This window comes from Grammomys surdaster, unplaced genomic scaffold (assembly GCF_004785775.1).
Source record: "Grammomys surdaster isolate TR1022 unplaced genomic scaffold, NIH_TR_1.0 187, whole genome shotgun sequence".
Taxonomy (NCBI): domain Eukaryota; kingdom Metazoa; phylum Chordata; class Mammalia; order Rodentia; family Muridae; genus Grammomys; species Grammomys surdaster.
Window position 1 is genome coordinate 4,869,035 of NW_021604632.1, and position 19,493 is coordinate 4,888,527.

The 19,493-nt window shown below is 41.9% G+C and overlaps 2 protein-coding genes and 1 non-coding gene across 5 annotated transcripts in view; 2 read left to right on the forward strand and 1 right to left on the reverse strand.

The window, feature by feature from the left end:
* Cog4 (component of oligomeric golgi complex 4) overlaps window positions 1-12,731 on the reverse strand; it is a 32,260-nt gene extending 19,529 nt beyond the window's left edge. Inside the window, exons 1-8 of the mRNA XM_028768497.1 lie at window positions 12,552-12,731; window positions 9,856-9,938; window positions 7,930-8,044; window positions 7,122-7,296; window positions 5,717-5,910; window positions 3,633-3,738; window positions 2,940-3,097; window positions 841-899 (exon numbers count right to left, since the gene is read on the reverse strand). Of these exons, the coding sequence (XP_028624330.1) occupies window positions 841-899; window positions 2,940-3,097; window positions 3,633-3,738; window positions 5,717-5,910; window positions 7,122-7,296; window positions 7,930-8,044; window positions 9,856-9,938; window positions 12,552-12,710 (1,049 nt within the window). The 5' untranslated portion in view covers window positions 12,711-12,731. The remainder of the gene's footprint in view (window positions 1-840; window positions 900-2,939; window positions 3,098-3,632; window positions 3,739-5,716; window positions 5,911-7,121; window positions 7,297-7,929; window positions 8,045-9,855; window positions 9,939-12,551) is intronic.
* A 226-nt stretch (window positions 12,732-12,957) lies between these two features.
* Window positions 12,958-19,493, forward strand: part of Sf3b3 (splicing factor 3b subunit 3) — a 35,966-nt gene continuing 29,430 nt past the window's right edge. The window contains exons 1-5 of one of the 3 annotated variants that reach the window (XM_028768498.1): window positions 12,958-13,086; window positions 15,258-15,395; window positions 16,836-17,162; window positions 17,955-18,127; window positions 18,642-18,783. In XM_028768498.1, coding sequence (XP_028624331.1) covers window positions 15,326-15,395; window positions 16,836-17,162; window positions 17,955-18,127; window positions 18,642-18,783 — 712 coding nt within the window. In that variant the 5' untranslated portion in view covers window positions 12,958-13,086; window positions 15,258-15,325. Of the gene's footprint in view, window positions 13,087-13,110; window positions 13,216-15,257; window positions 15,396-16,835; window positions 17,163-17,954; window positions 18,128-18,641; window positions 18,784-19,493 lie in introns of those variants that run through there. The other 2 variants (XM_028768500.1, XM_028768501.1) reach the window with 2 other exon arrangements.
* On the forward strand, window positions 17,433-17,508 carry LOC114622323. The gene has a single exon (XR_003711579.1). It is a non-coding gene; the product is annotated as a small nucleolar RNA SNORD111 (small nucleolar RNA).

Here is a 19,493-nt window from a genome sequence, read left to right on the forward strand (position 1 = left end):
AGCTCTTCCCATCCCCAGACAAGGTTTCTCTGTGTATCAAAGCCTGGCTGTTCTGGACTTGATTTGTAGATCAGGCTGGCCTGGCCTTGAACTCACAGTGATCTGTCTGACTCTGCTTCCCGAGTACTGGAATTTAAGGTGTGTGGTGAGCTCTTTAAAAGACAAGGTCTCTTTATGTAACCTTGGCTGGCCTAGACTTCACTCCATACACCAGGCTGCTCTCACACTCACATAGGTCCTCCTGTGCAAATGATTGTTTTTCCACAAGTGATTTTAACGGGACTGCTAAGACAACTGAATGGGGGATGAATGATCCACTCAATGAGTTGTGCTGGAAGCACCAATATCCACATGAACAAGAATGACGTTGAGCCTCATCTCACATTACATATACAAACTCCCTTTACTCACTGAAGGGAATGGGCCAAAACACATATCTGGTCGTCAGGTTTCCACAGTTATTGATACACAACCTGAGAGTAGCTCTCTAAGGCCCCTTCACATTCATAGTATCTCAGGATCTCACCAGCTTCTAGGACATACTTTCCTTACGCTATCTGGGACACTCTTATACTCCAACTCACTCTCCAAGTCTCCTAACCCTCAGGAAGAATCCAGCCCAGCACTTGAAAGGCAGGCAGGAGGATCTCTGTAAGTTCCAGAATAGCTGGATATATAGAGAGAGTTCCAGGATAGCACATAAAAAAACCTTGTCCCCAAACCAAACCAACCAACTTAAAAAAACTCTAAACCAAAACTCCCCTACATTTTAACAAAGCAGTCTCTAAACTAGATGCAACTAGTAACTGAAATACTTACAGGCTGAAGGATTATTATTACCTTGGTTCAATTTTTTCTGCTGCAGAATTTCTCATCAAGTTACTCTGGACAAGCCGGAACTGAAAGACACCACAAAAATCAGAACAGCATCTCTGCCTCCCACTGGCCATTAGGCTTACAATAAGCTGCAGGTTGCTAACTAGGCTTAGTTTTCTTTCAAGCAAGAGTTGGTTTTGGCCGGGCAGTGGTGGCACACGCCTTTAATCCCAGCACTTGGGAGGCAGAGGCAGGCAGATTTCTGAGTTCGAGAGTTTGAGGCTAGCCTGGTCTACAGAGTGAGTTCCAGGACAGCCAGGGCTATACAGAGAAACCCTGTCTCGAAAAAACCAAAAAAGGCGGGGCCTGGGGTCGAGAGGTGGGGCCTAAAGGGAAAGAGGCGGGGCCGGAGAAATTGAAGCGGAGAGGAACTAAGGAAATTATGTCGCGTGTGTGTCCCCCAAGTTCCTGGATCTTGTGACCTGATGTTGCTGGTTAGGATACTTTAACTGGAGGCAAAGTGCAATGGCATGAGTCCACCACCCTGGAACTCTAGAAATGGAGGCTGTAGGATTAGAATGCAAAATCATCAATGGCTACATGTCAATCAAGTTTGAAACAACCCAGGCTACATGAGATCCTGCCGAAGAAGAAAGTGGACGAGGAGGAGGAGGAGGAGGAGGAGGAGGAGGAGGAGGAAGAAGAAGAAGAAGAAGAGGAGGAAGAAGAAGAGGAGGAAGAAAACAATGTAACCTAATTATAATGAGATCTAATTAGATCAAAGTATTCAGAAAAAAAAAAAGAAAAACCAAAAAACAAACAAACAAAAAAAGAGTCGGTTTTGGCTTAGGTACTGTTGCTTCCATTTGTTATACATTTATTCGTTTTAATTCTACGTACGGATGTTTTGCCTGCATGTATGTATGTGTACCATGTATGCACTGCCTGTGGAGGCCAAAAAGGGTTTCCAATCCTCTGGAATTTGAGTCACAGATGGCTGTTGGCTGCCACGGGAGTGCTTGGAATCAAACTCATGTCTTCTAGAAGAGAAGCAAATTCTCTTAAGTGCTAAGCCACCTCTCCAGCCACTGTTGTTACATTTAAAAGTAATGGTAGGGCTGGTGAGATAACTCAGTGGTTAGGAGCACTTGCTGCTCTTGCAGAGGACTGGAATTTGGTTCTCAGAACCCATGTGGTAGGAACCAACCATCTGTTCCTCTAGTTCCAAGGGACTGGTGCCCTTTTCTGGCCTCCGTGCACTAGGCATGCACATGCTACACATACACAGTCAAACCTTCTTATAGAGAAAATTAGAAACAGTAAGTCTTAAAAAAAAGTAATGCTAATGACATTCTCATGGACTGAGTCTGTCTCACAGTCTGTGGTTCTGCTTATAGATATGAGCCAGTAGAAAGTGACTATGTAACTCGGGCTGGCCTGGATCTCCTTATGCAGTCCAGGCTGACTTCAAAATAATAGTGATCCTCTTTCTTCATCCTCCCCATGGCTGGATTATAGTTATGCACCACCCAGCTGGCCGTTCCTATTTCTCTGTGCTACTTTTATTTCCTGAGCTTACGGAGATTGAAAAACAGTTCTGAAAAGAGAGCCATAAGAACTAAAGTGAAGCCGGGCAGTGGTGGCGCACGCCTTTAATCCCAGCACTTGGGAGGCAGAGGCAGGTGGATTTCTGAGTTCGAGAGTTTGAGGCCAGCCTGGTCTACAGAGTGAGTTCCAGGACAGCCAGGACTACACAGAGAAACCCTGTCTTGAAAAACCAAAAAAAAAAAAAAAAAAAAAAAAAAAAAACTAAAGTAAAATTAAAAACAAATTATTAATACTTGATACTCAATAGCACCCTAGGAGAGGAAAATCCTTTTTGCATCACCAGAGGGCTCTGTTGAATGTCAATGATATGGAATTTGGTTTCTGTTTCTGTTGTGTTAAGGTACTAAGCAATAGGCAAAGTGAGGGCCACTATACCTTCAGCATCTGTCTTTCTCTAGGCAGTCCGTCCGTCCGTCCGTCTGTCCGTCCATCCATCCATCCGTCCGTCCATCTTAGTTCTTCTAATGTATTCTACCTACTGAGTGCCTTGACCACAGCTGCTTTCCCCTGCTCACCTGCTGGTGGTAGTCCCTCTGCTTGATGAACTTGTTGACCACCTTCTCCACCTGTGTGTCACATTCCACTTGAAGATATTTGATCAGGGTGAAGAGTCGCCCTGGTCCATAGTAAGTCTCCACAATGGGTTGGTGGGTTTCTACAATCCGGGCGATCCCTAGAAGGAAGTGAGAGTTGGCCTTCACATGTTTTTTCCATAAAATAAATTCCTTCCCACCATTAAAGATTAACCTAGGTCTAACTGAATCCCTTCCAGGGATTTAGTTCCCTATCTGAAACAGACAGTTCTAGTTGATGCTGATGTTGTCATCAAGACTTGTTTCCTATAAACAGTGATGGTCTAGTAAAAGGCACTTGAAACGTCATAGTGAAGCTGTTTGCTCTAGCGGGATCACTGAAATAGACCACCTTCCTTGTAACATATTTCAGGTTAAATTTATTTATTTTTTAGGATGTTGGGGCTATGGAGGGTCAAAATACTGGAGACACTTCAATCTTGCTAATCAGATACTAATCTGGAAATTGATTATTCAGTGAATCAACACATAGAAACTACCGGATTGGATCAAACACACTTGAGTAGAGGGAAAGGCTGGGATGCAGATGTCAGAAGAAAATGTTTCTGGTCTCCCTAGGGTAGAGAGAGAGAGAGAGAGAGAGAGAGAGAGAGAGAGAGAGAGAGAGGGGCTCACCTTCAAATAGGAGAGTGAGAGTATCTGCAAAGATGACGGCAGCTCTTCGATCACTCATGTCTGATCCTAGCACCAAGAGCAGGTTCTCCTCAGCCTTACTGGCCACCTGAGCGCAGAGAAGATGTACAGATATTTTTCAGACCAATAGCTTCCCATCAGCTTTTCTTCCACCACGTTTCCCTTGGTGGATGGAGGTTGGAGGCAGCACTGAGGAACCTCTCTGTGGGTGCTCAAGTAGGACAAGGAACCTGAGAATGTGATATCTTTTTTTTTTTTTGAGACAGGGTCTCACTGTGTAACTCTCACTGGTGGCATGGAACTTACTTGCTATATAGATTAGGTTTGCCTCCAATATACAGAGAGCCACCTGTCTCTGCCTATTCAGTCCTGAGATTAAAGCTATGTGCTACCACGACAGCTCATCTATTCAGGGGAATAAATAATCTTTTACTCTCTTTGAAAATACAGACTAGCCGGGCGGTGGTGGCGCACGCCTTTAGTCCCAGCACTTGGGAGGCAGAGGCAGGCGGATTTCTAAGTTCGAGGCCAGCCTGGTCTACAGAGTGAGTTCCAGGACAGCCAGGGCTATACAGAGAAACCCTGTCTCGAAAAACCAAAAAAAAAAAAAAAAAAAAAAAAGAAAATACAGACTACAATTAGCTAAAAGGAGAAAGCACTTCTAATTTTATTATGATGTTAAAATATAACTTGATACATTTACAGTGCTTTGTTGAGGGGGCTGGAGAGATGGCTCAGTGGATAAGAGTACTGGCTGTTCTTCTAGAGGACTTCCATTCAATTCCCAGTACCTACAAAGTAGCTCACAACCATCTGTTAACTACAGCTACAGGCTTTCTTCTGCATGCCTCCACAGGCACCAGGCACGCAGGTGGTGCAGAGCTATACAAACAGGCAAACCCCCTATATACATTAAAAACACAAATTAAAAGTTTAATAAATTTTTAAAATTAAAAATGTACCACAGAACATTTTTATTTACTTATGTATTTATTTAAATGTATGAGTGCTCTGTCTGCATGCACATCTGCATGCCAGAAGAGGGCATCAGATACCTTTAAAGATGGTCATGAGCCACCATTTGGTTGCTGGAAATTGAACTCAGGACCTGTAGAAGAGCAGCCAGCGCTCTTAACTACTAAGCCATCTCACCAGCCCCATTTTATTTTACTTTACTTTATTTTATTTTTGGAGCCCCAGTCCCTCTATAGTCCAAATTGGCTCAGAACTCATCGTATAACTGAAGCTAACCTTAAACTATTGATGCTCCTGCCTCAGGCTCCCAAGTGTTAGCATCAGAAGCATATGCTATACCATGATGCCTAGTAACTGTACTTAACTGTTTCATTATAGTTTGTGTGTAAGAGAGAGAGAGAGAGAGAGAGAGAGAGAGAGAAGAGTAGAGTGTGTCTTACTGCATGTATGGAAGACAGAGGACAACTTGCTGGAATTGTTTTTTTCCCAGCACATGGGTCCCAGAAATTGAACTCACATTGTTAGGTTTGACAGCAAATGACTCTATTCACTGAGACATCTTTAATTTTTGTTGTTTGTTTTGAAATGGGGAGGTCTTTCTATGTAGCACTAGATGTCCTGAGACTTACCATATAGATCAGGCTGGCCTAGAACTCTGTAGGGAAAGAATCATGCCATCATCCTACTAAGTAATTACTGCCTGTGGTGCCTATTGTCAGCTTGACTACATCTGGAATCAACTATAATCCAGAAACGGAGGGCACACCTGTGAGAGATTTTCTGCTTGGTTTGAAGTGGGTGAATCCACTTCTTGTCCAGACCTTTGAGGTAGAAAGACACTTGCCTTTGGTGTAACAAAAAAACAAAAACAAAAACTTCTCACTAGCATTGAAGTCTACTTCTTTAGGATTTCAGCATATACAGAAGCCCAGCTGAGACACTCAGCCTTGTGGACTGAGCAACTATTAGATGCCTGATGAACTTCCCGGTCACAGCTAGCCACTGTTGGATTAGCTGGACTGCAGCCTGTAAGTCACTCCAATAAATCCCCCTATGACTCTAAAGAACCCTAACTGGTACACTGCCCATACCTGTTTGCACAGGTATTCTGAGAACTTGCTCAGTCCATCCTCATGTAAACCCAGCAGTGGGAAGATCTTGAAGAACCGCTCCACCTGGGGCAAATCACCTTCTTTGGTAGCAACAGCAAACTTCTCTGCTACTATGGCTTTAAGACGTTGCTCAGCTTCCTGCAGTAATTTCAGGTTGGCATCAATCATGCTTCCTGCTCAATGGAAATCAAATGGAATCAACATAAAGAATGGTGCTATGTCAGATCCATACCGCTTTGTGTACCACTATTAACTTGGCAAATGCGTTTTAAATACTTACTGTGTATAAGATACTGGGCTAACAATGTGGATGGATAGAAGATGAATCTACCACGATTGTACTGCTGTGAAAAGCTATAACCAGGTAGAATTGTGTCTGTGTCTAATACACGTAACATGATTCAATGTATGGTAAAAATCATAAGAAAGGTGCCTAAAAGTCAAATTTCTGTGTGAGATTATTAGACAGACTTCCTAGAGAAGCTGACAGGACAATGGTAGCTGGGTAGGAAGAACATACATTCCAGGAAAAAAAGAGTGTAATAAACAAAGGGAGAGAAGCGCTCTGCCTCCCCAGTACAGAATTACAAGCATTCGCCGCAATGCCTGTCATTTTTACATAGGTTCTGGAGATCAAACTTAAGTCTTCATACCAGTAAGGTAAGCACTTTATCAACTTCAACTTCACTATTTTTTCCAGCCCAAGAATTTAATTCTATAAGTAAGCAATATGGTTAAGTGTAAATACCCTAAGAGACAGAGATTTACAACATACAAGATCAGTTTCCTTTTCCACTGTCTTAGGGTTTCTTTGCTATCATAAACACCATGATCAGAACTGACTTGGGTTGTGAAGGGTGTTCTCTGGCTTATGAAGGAAATGGTCCTTCATTCAGTAAGTCAAGATAGGATCTCAGGGCAGGAATCTGGAGGCAAGAAGCTGAAGCCATGGAGAAACGCTGCTTACTGACTTGGTCTTATGGATCATCAGCCTAAATGTGGTACCACACACAGTGAGGTGGGCCCTTCTACTTAATCATTAATTAAGCAAATTCCCCACAGACTCACCTATAGACAATCTAACATAGGCATTTTCTTCACTGAGTTTTTTCCCAGGTAAATCTAGTTTATGTCAAGTTGGCAAAAATAGCAACTAGGATATCCTTTCTAAATTTTCTTTTTTGTTTGCTTTTGGTGCTTTTAGAGACACAGTTCTCACTTTGTAGCCCAGTCTGGCTTTGAATTCATTGGATCCCCCTGCCTCAGTCTCTCAACATAGACTTGAGCCACCATACCTGGCAACACACACTTTTCTTAATTGAGTTTGCTTAGTTCAAATCACAGATGCTTATAAGCAAACCAGAATCAAGTCTGGGATACTGACCTTCTTTGCCTTGTCGGCTGAGCTCAATGACTGACTTGTCCAGGCATAAGTAACGATGAATGTGGGCTGCAGCCTGCTCATAATCTTCATTCCTCAAAGCAGTCTGAACTCCGTCCATGCAGAACTTCAAGTCCAAGATGTCATCAGCTCTCTGAATGGCCTGATAGAGGCGGTTCTACAAAAATTCTTGTGTTTAAAGACAATGTTCTATTCCTTCAAAATGCTCTTCAGAACATACAGAGGTTTAGGAGTGGAACATAGTTAACTGTCAGTTCTTTTCAGCTGTAACTGGCAAATTAATCATAACCACTTACAAGACTGTTAATAGATGTTAACCTAGACGCTAGTAGATACCATGATTTAATTAGTGTGGTTACTTCATTTTAATGGAAACATGAACGGGAATAATCCATATTTGTTAACCTTATAACTGAATCAAGAAGTATGTGATATTTGGAAAAATAACATTGCTGTGCTGGGATCTAAGCTAGGGTGTTGATGTGTGATAGACAGCGCTCTATCAAGCTCCATCCCCACTCCCTTTAGTACATTACTTGACTTTCAGACATTAAACCAGCTTTGCATTCTTGGTATATAATCTTCCTTATGTGCTGCTCAATTTGCTTTTAGTATTGAGAATTTTTATTTTTATATGCATAAAAGCTATTGGCCTGGAGTTTTCATGTGGTACCTTTATCTGGTCCTGGTATTTTGTATTGACTTTTACTGGATAGTTTTAATCTAGACTCTAAGATAACTTCTTCCTTCTCTTCTGTGAGCTCAAACATCAAAGGCTCAGTGGGATTACCTTGGCCAGGTCAAGCTGACGAACTTTGCTGGACACATTTTCAGCTAGGTTGCAGGTAAAGGTGATCATTCCAGCCAGCTGCTTTGCATCTCCCTCAATCAACTGCAGGTTGGGACTAGAGACAGATTTTGTCAAGGCACCCAGAGGCAGAAGGCAAGAACAAGAGGGGAAATTAGGTGTTTTGGATTTTTCCCCCCAGGTGGAGATTGTGTCTTTTACTCTCACTTTTCTCTCTCTCTCTCTGTGTGTGAAAGAGAGAGAGAGGGGTGGGGGTACTGAGCTAGGCAAATGCTCTATCACCGAGCCACACCCCCCAGCTCTTTCTCTTTGCTTGCTTTGAAATGAGGTCTGATGTAGGCAGGATGGCTTCAAACTCACTGTGTAAGTAGGAAATAGCCTTGAACTCTTGATTCTCTTATCTGTGCTCTCCAAATGTTAAGGACTACAGGTGTATCAAACCACAGACAGGGTCCTTTGTTTCCCTCTAGCCTTTTGAATCAGGTTTTAAGCTGGCCTCAAACTGAGAGCTCCTGTTTCAGCTTCCTGAATGCTTAGATTATAGGCATACACCACAATGCTCAGCAAATACAAAATTGATAAAAGCAAATCTTAAACTTAAGCTGCAAATCAGAAACCCCTGGAAGACTTACTAAAATACGTATTTCTGGGCCTCAACAACAAAGTCTATAATTCAGAACGTTTAGTCTGGGGGGGTTTCAGAATTTGCATTTCTTCACACACAGACTCACACACAGACACACACACATTTTGTTTTGTTTGCTTGTTTGTTTGTTTTTTTTTCCAGATAGGGTTTCTCTGTGTCACCCTAGCTGTCTTAGAACTCACTCTATAATCTGCATTGGCCTCAATCTCAGAGATCCACCTGCCTCTGCCTCCCCAGTGCTAGGATTAAAGGTGTGTACCATTGCTGCCCAACCACAATTTACATTTCTAATAAGGTTCCCTGTGGGTCAAGGAGATTATTTTTGTTTGTTTTGAGAAGGCTGTAAACAGCCAAGTTTAGCTGCTTAGCTCACTACTTAGCTGCAGCTGGCCTTGAGCCGCACATCCGCCAGCCCTTACTTCTGAAGTTGTATAGTACCATGCCTGGTTGGAGTCTAAAGCTAAAGACTTTTTTGTCCTATTGAGGCTGGCTTTGAACTCCTGATAATTCTACCTCTACCTCCAAGGTACTATAGATCTGAGCCACCACGTCCAGTTTCAAGGACTTGTTGATAACTATCAAACTGTGTATATATATCCTTAGGTGCTTACTTTGAGTTATTGTTCCTTTCCATTTCAAATGTTTGTCAGGTCATAAAACAATGTTAGGAAAAGGAATCATTTTTTTCCTTTTTTGAAATAGGGACTTACTCTGTAGCCCCGTCTGGCATCAAACTTGCAGCAAGCTTCCCACCTGTACTGGCTGGTTTTGTGTGTCAACTTGACTCAAGCTGGAGTTATCACAGAGAAAGGAGGCTCCCTTGAGGAAATGCCTCTATGACATGTAAGGCATTTTCTCAATTAGTGATCAAGGGGGGAGGGCCTAGCCCATCGTGGGTGGTACCGTCCCTGGGCTAGTAGTCCTGGGTTCTATAAGAAAGCAAGCTGAGCAAGCCAGGGGAAGCAAGCCAGTAAACAGCATTCCTCCATTGCTTCTGCATCAGCTCTTGCCTCCAAGTTCCTACCCTGTGTGAATTCATGTCCTGACTTCCTTTGGTGATGAACAGCCATGTGGAAGTATAAGCTGAATAAACCCTTTCCTCCTCAGCTTGCTCCTTGGTCATGATGTTTTGTCCAGGGATTGAAACCCTGACTAAGACACCACACCTTAGCTTCCTAAGAGACTGGACTATTGGGTTAGGAAAACTAGTTTTATCCTGGTCCCCACTGGAATGTATAACTTTTGCTGTGATGCATACTCACCCCATCCTGTGGAGAGTGACCATCTTACTTTCAATGGTGTTTTGCTGTTCCAATAGAGCATCCAGCTCTTTCTCCACCACTTTCTGAAACAGACAAACACCGTCAGAATGGATATATGTAATTTTCTAAGTTACTAGGGCATTAAATGCATGATGACCTTGTATAAGCTAGGCAAGTGTTTAAATATTAAACTCTATCTTTACCCCTACATTAAGAGTTATCTAAATTAAGCCAGGTATAATAACACACATCTTTCATGCCAGCATTGGGTGAAAGAGGCATCTTGAGCTCTGTGTTTGAAGCCAGTCTTGTATACATATTCAGGATAGCAAGTAATACATAGAGAGACCCAGTCTCAAAACAACAAACAAATCCGTAATGAATACATTTATGTAACTCCGAATAGCTAAAAGGTGAATTTTAATTCAAATCTCTCACTATAGTCCCTTTGGGCTTCAATACTGCTCTGGTTTGTTTTGTTGGACTAAGTAATTGGCTGTGTAATCTTTCTCATGCTTGTTTTGATACAGGGTCTCATGTAACCCAGAAAGGTCTCTCACATGTTCTGAAACATGGGGTGACCTTGAATTCTTATTCTTTCCTTCCCAAGTGCTAGGATTATGCATGTGCCCCCACTTTGTTTGAGTATATCTTATTCCATCTAGCAGATGAATAATACAATGGGAACAAATAAATATTTATTCAATACTACATGTAGAGTGTTTCAAATAAAGAGGCTCTGAAATTTAGTGGCTAATCCAGCTGTGTGATGTTCCCTTGTTAGCCCAGCACTCAGGAGACAGGCAGGAGGATCAGAAGTGAATGCCAGGTTTAGCTAGATAGCCAATTTGAGATCCTGTCTCAGAATCAAAACAAGAACTGAAGGATGACTCCTTCCTCCAAGACTGATGACTAGACTTTGATCCTCAGCATTTACATGGTAGAAGAGACCAATTCTGAAGTTGTCCCCGACTTCTACACTTGTGCTATGACACACTTGCTTCCTCATACACATACAGTTTTAAAAGGAACAAAATAAAATATAGTAGCTAAAGAAGTGAAATTTCCAAAGAGACCATAAGTTGTTTTTTTTTTTAAATCTCTTCTTTCCACATACTTAGTATTTAGAGGGGGTGATTATATTTCTATGCCAGTGAAGCCATTTATTGTGCTATCTCAATTTATGTACCTTTGAGACAGGGTTTTTGTGTAGTTCATGAACTTGAGATCCTATTGCCTCGGCCTTTTGCATGCTGGGATTATAGGTATACATTATATTTAGCTCACTTTCTAGCTTTTTTTTCCTATGAAGTAGGAGATGAATATGTACTTTATCGGATTTCAGTAAGTACCTTATAGAATTTTTGTGCAAATGAAACAGGATAATAAAAGTACACAACACAGTATGCAGGAAACAGTATTAGCTACATAGTTTAATAAAGGTAGTCTAAGAAGGATGCAGAGAAAAATTTCCAGACAGTCATCAAATACAAACAGAGCCAACACTACTACATTTTATAAGACCTCAAAAATTTCCCTAATGTAGTAATTGACTCAATGAATATAAAGTTAGGAATGTTAAGTCAAGAGCACGAAAACTTTAAACCACTTCTTGTGCAGGAACTGCTAGAGCGGACGCAAGGCAATATTTGAAAACATTCGAAGGTAGTAACCACTCTCTTTTCCTTTATTAAAAGTACTGTGAGAGTTGCATGACATTAATCCCAGCACTCGAGTGACAGCGGCAGGCAGACTATTGAGTTCACTGCAAGCCTGACCTACATAGTGAGTTGCAGGCTAGGTGGGGCTAGTTAGATCCTGCCGAAAAAGAAAAAAGAATTCTCTGGAAAAAACAGCTGCCAAACTTTTAGGTCAGAGTTTACATCTTCTGACTAGCAAGAAATCCATCCACATTGGAAAATGAACTGACAGCACCAGATTGCCATGGAATAGTAACAAAAGTATAAAGAGATATAGCATGCTATCAATGGAAAGGAATCAGAATCCTGTCCACACCTGTTACTTGACAATACAGCCAAGGTACAAGAGATGAAACGACTCTACTGAGACCACACGGCTGTGCCTTAGTCTTAAAAATTCATTCTCCTAACAGGGAGCTGTCAAACTTCTAGCGAGTTGTGAGCACACCTATAATGCCAGTAGCCTGGGTGGTTACTCTAGGAAGGTAGCAAATTTGAAGACAATATGGGCAACACAGAGGCCGTCTCAAAATAAGAAAATGTCCAAACGTCTAGACTTAAATTATCATAATCATTTCCTCCAAGAGAAAGTCTTAAAAGTTTAAGCTAATCTGAAGTATCTTCTCCTTTAAATGAGTCGAGAAGAAACTTTCATAACTTTTCACTTCCCAAGCCAAAGCAATTCTTATTCTGAAATCAAAACAATTTGGCATATACATATGTATGTATACATAAACATAGAATACATATTTGTGTATACATACACCGCTTCAGTTTTACTCGTCAGGGAAATCCATACGGAGACAGATCAAGGAAGTAGTCCAGGTAACAGGTCAAATAAGCTTGAGTGAGTAGAACTGACAGGTGTACCCGAATGCACTACTACACTAAAGCGTCTTGGGAAGGTGCTTTTTCGTTTTCCCTGGTAAAGAGACCGACGCCTGTGATGTCCTCTGCCAAGGGATCGTCCAGGAAAAAGGAGGATCAGGTCCTCACCTCCTCGCCGCAGAGTCGTTCGTACACAGCTTCCAGCTCCTGCAGCTCTGTCAGAGAGCGAATGAGCTCGGTGGAGATTTCGGAGCAGTGGCCTCCTCCCACTCCCTCAAGTGGCGGAGGCGCTCCTGACAACTTCAGAGGGGATTCCACGTCCGCCATCTTGGTTCCCACTAGGCGCTTCCGGGCTCGCGAGGTCCCCTCTGCGTTGGCGCGGCGACCTTTGGGGCAGTCCACAGAAATGCCCGATCAAAAACATTTGAAGTCTATTTTTAAAATTAACCTTCTATTTTACAGAAAACTCACCGTAAAGTATACGTTTTAGATAACTTATAAGACTGAAGGAGCAAGATGAAAGCTTTTTAAAATTACATATATTTATCAGGCGGGGGATGGATACCTTTTTCCCGTCGCGTGGCACCCGAAGGCCCGTCTTAAAGGCTAATGGCGGACGCCGGCGGCTTGGCAGTGGCTGTGGCTTAGGCCTTGAAGGAATTCAGCATCCGTCGGATACCGAAGCCATCCTTCCTGCAGCAGGGTAAAGAAGTGGCCTCACAGCTTCTCTGACGCGGAGGAAGCGGAGAGCGGGTCACAAGAGAGAGCTGCCCGGCACCGTGGCGGGAGCCGCAGAGGCAGTTTTAGGCCCCAGAGGTTCGGTAGGCGTGAGGTTAGGAAAATGCTTGCGGTCCGCAAATGGCCTCGTGGCCTCTTTTCCTACTTCTGTTCTCATAGTGGGGACGAATCCTTTAAAATAAGGCTTGCAAGTCTGACGTGGTGGCACACTCGTATGTTTCCACCACGCGGGGAAGTTGAAATATTCTCGGCAGTGGGAACCCCACCGAGGCTACCTAGTGAGACTCTCCCCAGGGAATAATCAGCATGGTGTAAAAACTCAGCTTGTTCAAAAGCTGTAAATAAAAGAAACAGCCTTTGATCCCGGGATCTGTTTTGGATTTGGCCTTTGGTAATTGGGCAAAATGTTGTTTCTCCTCTCAACCTCGTTTTACTTTAGAAGAAAAAAAAATGACGGCTAATAGTACCTATCTGAAGGTTGGGCAAGATAAAAAGGAGGTGGTGTTGGAAATCACAGGCAGGGCCGGGGAGGAGAGCTTTCCACGTTTTGGCGGTAAAAGTTACCTGATACCGGATATTCCTCCAGGACGGACCTCTTAAATATGCTAGAAAATCCGTTCGATTCAGTGTTTGCTCAGTGAGTAGGTGCTCATTAATCCTCCATACCTAATTTTAGAGCGCTTGCACAAGGCTGTGGGTTGCATTCTCATCGCCACAAACACGAAATTCTCTATGCAGAGCCTTAGGAGATACAAGTGAAAACTGGAACAAGGTCCACCCCCCACACCCGTTAAAGCAAATGTCCGAAGTCCTAACAGTACTTTGGCTGCATATGGTGCACCTGGAACTCACACGTGACAGTCTTGTAACTTGTGAGGTCCTCTAAGAGTTTGTTTGGAAATTTCAAAATTTAACAAGTTTTAAATTTTAAATCCTTCAAAGCTTTCAGTGCCAGTTCAACCTTTAGGAATTAGCCTGAGAGCCTTAGCGGTATTAGTTTATTAGGTATTTGAGAAATAAGTCTTAGAGGTATAACTCACTTATATGTAGTGTTAACAGTTTGGCTAGTTGAATTATAGTATAGGCATTGAGTAAGATTCTCTGTAGCAGAAAACCGTCTTGTTACTGGTTTCTCAAAAAAGTTCATCCTTTGGTAAAAGACAGGACATAAGATATGGTTTAGATGTATGTTTTTTAATATGCACGTACATAAACATGGAAAGATAAAAGTTGATAAGATTTGTACCCCTAGAGAGAGAATGGGGTCCCTGAGAAATGGATGAGGTTTTTTTTTTTTTTTTGGTTCGTGGATGAGGTTTTTAAGAGTCTTGAATGATGTGACTGTATAGACCATTGAACTACAGTTACTGTAGGTTTTCATTTGACAAAAAAAAAAAAAAATGACAAAAGGCCTGTAGCGATAACTGAACAAGTTGTAGTTTCTGGCATTTCACCACTTTCTATATGTTGGGCAATGGATTTAATTTTTGAGCATAGGTGTCCTTGACCTTAAGTTTGGTTTTGATTTTTGAGGCAGAGTCTCTGTATTGTAGGCTGGCACTGAACTTGTATTGATCCTCCTTCCTCCGCCTCTCTAGTGCTAGGATTACAGAGAAGAGCCCAGATGCTTGTCTTTTTCTTTATTTCTTTTTTTTTTTTAATTCCTAAAATGGGTGTTGCTGGGTGTAGTGGCACACACCTTCAATCCCAGTGCCTGGTTGGCAGAGGCAGGAGGATCTCAGAGTTCCAGGATAGCCAGAACTACATGAGAGAAGGAAAAAAAAAAGACCCAAGACCAAGGTATTTGTTGTCCATTCTGGAATTCACTGTGCAGTTTATGCTGATCTTACACTTGCAGATATCCTCCTGCCTCAGCCTTTTAAGTGTTTATGCCAATATGCAGGCTTTCATAGAATTCACATGAAATGAAAAGCAAAGGATGCAGTATACTTGAATAGCACCTACCATATGAATGGTGTTGTATTTTTTTCCCCTTCAGATTGCAGCCCAGGCCCTCATGCGTTCTTAGGAAGTACACGGAGAAGGCATACTTAACTGTCTGCTCTGTGTTCAATAAGAAGTTCTCATATAGAGTTCCTTTTATAAACAATAGTTGTTGTGTTTTTGTGTCTGTAGCCTGCTTTGACTGGAAACCCTTGCTGTAAACCAGGACCTGACTGAGTGTCACAGCTTTGCTTGTCACCATGTTTCTGTACAACCTGACCTTGCAGCGGGCCACGGGCATCAGCTTCGCCATCCATGGCAACTTCTCCGGTAAGTGCTATAGTTATTACTTTTGTGAATGGAAGTGAATTACTATATATTTTGCTTATCTTTTGTTGAAATGTTTCCCATTTACATGAAAACAAATGTTGGTGTGGGATTTGTGTTAAATTACCATGTACTATCTATCCGACACTCAGTTTCAGGGGCATATCTTCCCAAACCCTGTGAGACATGAGCTTTGGAAGTCATGGTAGTCACATTTTATCCCAAAATGGCTCACCTGGTAGTCCTCCTCACTTAGCTTCCCAGAGCTGGTTCTTAATTTTGAGTTTGCCATCAAATTTGATAAGAATATGAGTGTCATAATTGATGTCTGTAACCCTAGCACTCGGGAGGCTGAGATACTACTACTATGAGCATGAGTTTTGGCCAGCCTGAGCTGGCCTAAGATGCACTGTTTTGTTTTGCTTTGTTTTCCAAGACGGATTTTCTCTGTGTAGCCCCTGACTGTCTTGGTGTACTGGCTGTTAGATCAGGCCGGCCTCAAACTCGCAGAAATCCTCTCACCTCTGCTTGGAGTGCTGGGATTAAAGGTGTATACCACCACTGCTCAGCTAAGATACATACTCTAAAAAAAAAAAAATAGAACTGACAAGATCCAAGAAAAGCACTTGTTACTGAAGCCTGACAGCCAGGCTTTGATTATTAGGGCCCAGTATAGGAGAAAACTGTCTTCTGAAAGTTGTCCTCTGGCTCACACATGCACCATAGAGCTCACAGTCACACAGTCTACATAAACACATCATCATTATCATGAAGTTAAAAACCATGAGCTGGAGAGATCCTCATGATAGTCTTGCTATAGAGACTTGAGTTTGGATCCCTAGAACCTACGTAAAGCTAAACTTAGTAGCTCTGCTGTAACCTCAGCACTCGTGTAGGGTAGCTTCGGGCCAGCTTGCCCAGTGTATGCAGTGGCTAACACAAGGTGGAAGGTGAGGGCTAGCTCCTGAGATTGTCCTCTGGCCTTCACATGTGTGCTTGTGGCATGCACTCGCCTGCACTTAAATGCACACATAGATCATACACAGATACACAGCAATTTGCTTTGTTTTTGTTTTGGAGCCATTTATGGAGCTGAGAGTTTTAGCATCAGCACCATGTATAGACTGCTTACCACACAAGCATCAGGATCCAGATCCATGCAAAACCATATAATTATCAGTAACAGATTCTTCCCAGTTGGGTATATTGGTGGCCAGTCTTAGGAAAATAAAGTGGTTTTTTTTTTGACTTATGTAACCCTTTATAAAAAGCTTGTTTGATAATTTTATTAGTCAGTTCTGGATAAAGTACCCTTTCGAGTAGAATAGATTAATTCAAAACATAGATTTCCCCGCCTTATTTTTTTGTCTTTACTGTTGTTTCTGTCCATCCTAGTTATTTTGGGGGCTCATTCTGTTTATGATCTTTATTTTGGTGACTTAGGAACCAAACAACAGGAAATTGTTGTTTCCCGTGGGAAGATTTTGGAGTTGCTTCGCCCAGATCCTAACACTGGCAAAGTACATACCCTCCTCACTGTTGAAGTATTTGGTGTTATCCGGTCACTTATGGCATTTAGGCTAACAGGTGGCACCAAAGACTACATTGTAGTTGGCAGTGACTCAGGCCGGATTGTTATCTTGGAATACCAGCCATCAAAGAATATGTTTGAGAAAATTCATCAAGAAACTTTTGGCAAAAGCGGATGTCGCCGTATTGTTCCTGGCCAGTTCTTAGCCGTGGATCCCAAAGGAAGAGCTGTTATGATTAGTGAGTGTCTTAAATTTATTTGCTCTGAGTGCTTCTCTGGTTTTAATATGTGCTTACCATAGTGTAAGACATGCTTTGATCTTGGTGATGGGCCAGTTTATCACTTAATGGCTAACATTTGGCATTACATTTAAATTTACTAAGTTGAAACTAAAGGTTTCATTTTAAAACAAAGTCATAAGGTAAACTACTTCATTTAGTTGAAAGAGTTTATCTTATCTGCAGCAAAGGCTACAGTGAAGTGATCTTGGTTGTGTTGGTTGCTTTCTTCAGCCTGAAGTGATGATTCACAATCATGTCTCTTCTCTGATGAATTCTTGGTGATTCTGTGTATCTGATCAGGCCTCTAGAGGGCAAGCCACCCTCTGACCAGTTATAAAACCACTGGGCCTAATTCAAAGAGGAGTTACCAGACTGATTGGGTATTTTCTCATCTCTGAGTGAACCTTAAAGTCCAGGGCACCTTAAAAATTTCTTAGGAATTAGAGGGATGTTAAGATGTTTGTTAGAAAGGTGGAGGAGTTACAATGGTTATTGTTGTCTGCTAACAGTAGAGGGCAGTATATTTGTACAGTTAGTGGTGACTGTTAATTTTTTTTTTTTGGTTTGTTACCATTTCTGAAGTTAAAAATGAGCGATAAGAAGTAAAAACTGCCATACAATTTTTTGTTCCCATTTTTTTTCTTAGTTTATCTCATCAACAGATGGTTAATGATCTTATTTAAAAGAATAAATATCTAGGTTTCTGCCTTTTCATGTGGAAATCTGGTGTTTCATCTCCTTCAACAATAGGTGCGATTGAGAAGCAGAAATTGGTATATATCTTGAACAGAGATGCTGCAGCCCGGCTCACCATTTCATCTCCCCTGGAGGCCCACAAAGCGAACACTCTAGTGTATCATGTGGTTGGAGTAGATGTGGGATTTGAAAATCCTATGTTTGCTTGTCTGGAAATGGATTATGAGGTACTTAAGGTCTCTCTCTCTCTTCTTCCCTCCTTCCCTTTTTAGTCATCTCAGACTTTTTCCTAAAATGATTTTTTTTAATTGTGTATGTAGATCTTAAAATCATTCTTGCTATCGGGTCTTTTTCACAATATGAATGCTTTACTGAAAATCTTTGTTGCACTTGACTATGTGGTGTTTGTTCTCATTTAAATGACTGCTCTGAAGTGAGATATTTATTAAGAGGAGCTACATGAGAAAAGCAGAGTTGGGTTTGGGTTTGGGGGAGGGGTTATGTGTTTAAGGGGAGTAGTAAAAGGCAAAGCATGCCACCCTTTGCTTTGGACAGAAGGCAGCATCCTCTAGTAGTGGCATCCCTGGGTCCAGAATTGATTTCGATCCTTGTGGTTCTACCTTTGTAGCATGAATTTTGTCAAACTATTTGGAATCTTGGAACCTTCCTTTATATGTAAAGTCCTGATATCCTTTCCAAGTCTGAAACTTGATGATTAGTTTTTGTGGCACTGCCTTACAGGAAGCAGACAATGATCCAACTGGCGAAGCAGCAGCCAATACCCAACAGACCCTTACTTTCTATGAATTGGACCTTGGTTTAAATCATGTGGTTCGGAAATACAGTGAGCCCTTGGAGGAACATGGCAACTTCCTTATTACAGGTACTTTTCTGTAGTGTTCCTTTGTGTCTTTTGGGGGGGAAAAACCCTTACTTTATTTGGGTGTTTTGCTTGTGTGCACTGTCTATAGAGACCAGAAAAAGACATTGGATCTGAATATGATCCAATATGAACTGGAATACAGACCATCAGAAGCTACCATGTGGGTGCTTACTACATAGGATTTGGATCATATTCTCATTGTAGTAAACCTAATGTCTTATATGTTTTTGTTCAGTTGTTTTAGACAAATTCTCATTCTGTAGTCCTCATTAGGTAGTCTAAGCTGACCTTGAACTCAAGGCCATTCTTGCCTTAGTCTAGTGCTGCCATGCCAGGTTTCTTAGCCCAAGTGCTTCTTCACTCTTTAATTCCTGTGGGGTAATCTCTGAGTTGGAGGCCAACTGAGTTGGAGGTCTTAGGATGAGTTACAGGTCTTGAGAGGCAGAAGCAGCAGGATCTTACTGTGTTTGGGACCAGCTATGGGTATACATGAGACTCCTGTCTCAAAAGAAAAGAGAAAAAAAAAATACCCAAAACATTTCATTAGATTTCATTCGAGACTAGTAAAATCATAAAAGCTACTTATTTAAAAGAGTAAAATCTATGAGACTATATGACCTTATATGAATATCAGATTTGAGGAAGGGACCTGGAACTGCAGCTCAGCAGTTATGAGCACTGGCAGCAAGCCCAGGAGATATCGGGGGGGC